The sequence below is a fragment of the Metopolophium dirhodum genome, chromosome 4 (genome assembly GCF_019925205.1).
Source record: "Metopolophium dirhodum isolate CAU chromosome 4, ASM1992520v1, whole genome shotgun sequence".
NCBI classification, from domain to species: domain Eukaryota; kingdom Metazoa; phylum Arthropoda; class Insecta; order Hemiptera; family Aphididae; genus Metopolophium; species Metopolophium dirhodum.
Genome location: NC_083563.1, coordinates 17480307 through 17482605, shown reverse-complemented (window position 1 = coordinate 17482605; position 2299 = coordinate 17480307). Strand labels below are relative to the sequence as shown.

Sequence of the window (2299 nt, the reverse complement as noted above, 5' to 3'; positions counted from 1 at the left end):
TAAAAACAAATAAAACCGTTTACGTGGAAATAAAATGTGAACATATTATTTCTACTTAATTGTAAATTGTAATTACCGAAATGTAATAATTGTCTATAATGTACCTTTCTATATATTGTATTATTTTTTAATAGTATATTAAGTAGGTGTCGACGCCAGAAAATACTTTAATTTTAATTGTTAATTGTCGCCACTGTATCGCCATATATCCCTCCACCGACCGGCTCACACACACACTCGCACGCACACCTGAGTATTGTTTATTTTTATTTTTATATTGTTCTAGATATTATAATATAATATGTAGATTAGGCCGTGACGCGGTATCGGTCACATAGGCCGCCTCAAATGCGTCAGTACGGTTTTTCATAGTGTAATCGAAACACCCATTGTGCGCAAATCGCCGTTTTATAAATTAACTTATAGTTTTTTTGTCGGCACGAATTGCCAGTATAAGATTGTTTATGTTGGCGCAAATCGCCACGTAAATTATTATTGTATTTTTTTGATCTGTGTACGGTGCGCTTATTAATATTATAATTGTTTTTATAGCCGCGTGCGCTGATCGTCGCGGCGTAGTATTATATTATTTCGTTCGGCGCTAATCGCCGCCTTTATTATTGTTGCGACATATTATTAATATAGTGTGTGTCGCGTAGTATTAATACATATTTGTTGGGCCAAGAGGGCCACGTAAAATTATTATTATATCGTTGTCAAGGCGCGAATCGCCAAAATTATTACTTTTATTATATTTTTTTATCTTGTGTGTGTGTGAAACCTTATTTTCATTATATAGTGAGTTATTTTATCATTATATTTTTGTCATATTAATTATTATCGTGCCAGAAGGGCCGTATAAATATTATATTTTATCTTGGTCGTAAGGACCACCCATTAATTATTAATATTATACCTTTTTTTAAACTATATTATTGTGTTGCTGTGATTCTAATATAGTTACATTATTATTGATATCGTGAATTATACAGCAACTAATTATTTACTTGAAACGTGTTACCTTTTATTATTAGTTTTCTTTTAAGCACACACTCACACAAATACACACATACGCACCACATTCATACATAAAACATAAGACATAATTAAGTTAAGATGATTTAAGTCAGAAAAACTTTTATAATAATAATAATAATAATAATAAAAAATTATTTGTATGAAACTATAACTTATAACGGTAGTTATTATTATTTAATGTTTATCAAAAACAATAATATACCATCATACACTTGTTTAGAAGTATATCACTGCCTATCCAATTGGCAATTATATTGAATTAATTGGGTAGGTAGGTATAAACTATAAGTACAAAATTTCAAATAGTACGTATTTTTTTTACGTATTGTACTTGTACATTCAAACTTTAACTATTTAGTAAATATTTATATTATTGCTGCAGTAGAGAATAATATTGTATAATTATACATTATATTTTAATTTAGCCCAATACCATGCCACTCTCAAATATTTTATTTACACAGGGAAATCCAAAACTGAAGAATGATCCTTTAAATTATTTTAATAATAAATCTATGTTTATAATGTTTATTTTGTGTTTGGGTGCATTTAATAACCAATTCAGTCGTAACTCGTATTTCACCACTGTGTGACCGCCGTGTTGTGTTATAATCAGATAATCTATTAGTTTAAAATGTCTACCGAAAAAGACTGGAATCAAGACCAAATTTTGAAACTTATTGATTTAGTACAGCAAAGTGATAATATTTGGAATCCACAAAACATACTATACAGAAATCGAATCCAAAGGACAGATTCAATCAATGAAATGGCCAACATCTTGGGTGTTTCACAGCAAGAAGTTGACAAAAAATGGAAAACTTTACAGTCCCAATTTCGTAGGGAACAACATAAAGTAAAAAATAAAAAATCTGGCGCTGGAACCGATGATAATTACACAAGTGCGTGGTATTTGTACAAGCCATTAAGTTTTTTGTCAGATAGAAATAAACCAAAAAATACTAGAGACACTTATGATGCACAGGTAATAACAACATTATTTGAATAATTTTTTTAAAACAAATAATTGGTAGTTTTTATTGGTTAATAATTAATAGTAAATAGTTAATAAAAATTAAGCATAGAAGTAGGTAGGTAATTAAATACAACTTATTCAAATTCATCTTGCCAATAAACACGCCCTGTAGTTGCAAAATAATGAGCAAATCGTTCACGAGTTTCGTGTACAGCTGCTGCTGATTTTCGTCCACATTTCTTCAATGGTAAAAATGACGTGGTTTCCGACGAATCACTCCTCCAA

The 2299-nt window shown here is 29.8% G+C and overlaps 1 protein-coding gene across 1 annotated transcript; it reads left to right on the top strand.

Moving 5' to 3' along the window:
- The first annotated feature begins 1672 nt into the window (after positions 1–1672).
- Positions 1673–2047, top strand: LOC132942687 (uncharacterized). Its single transcript, XM_061011291.1, has one exon. It carries the CDS (start codon positions 1673–1675, stop codon positions 2045–2047), a length of 375 nt encoding a protein of 124 aa, XP_060867274.1.
- The last annotated feature ends 252 nt before the right edge of the window (positions 2048–2299 follow it).

Bases quoted from the DNA above. Each gene is read 5' to 3' on its own strand.
- LOC132942687 (XM_061011291.1), top strand. From the start codon at position 1,673: ATGTCTACCGAAAAAGACTGGAATCAAGACCAAATTTTGAAACTTATT.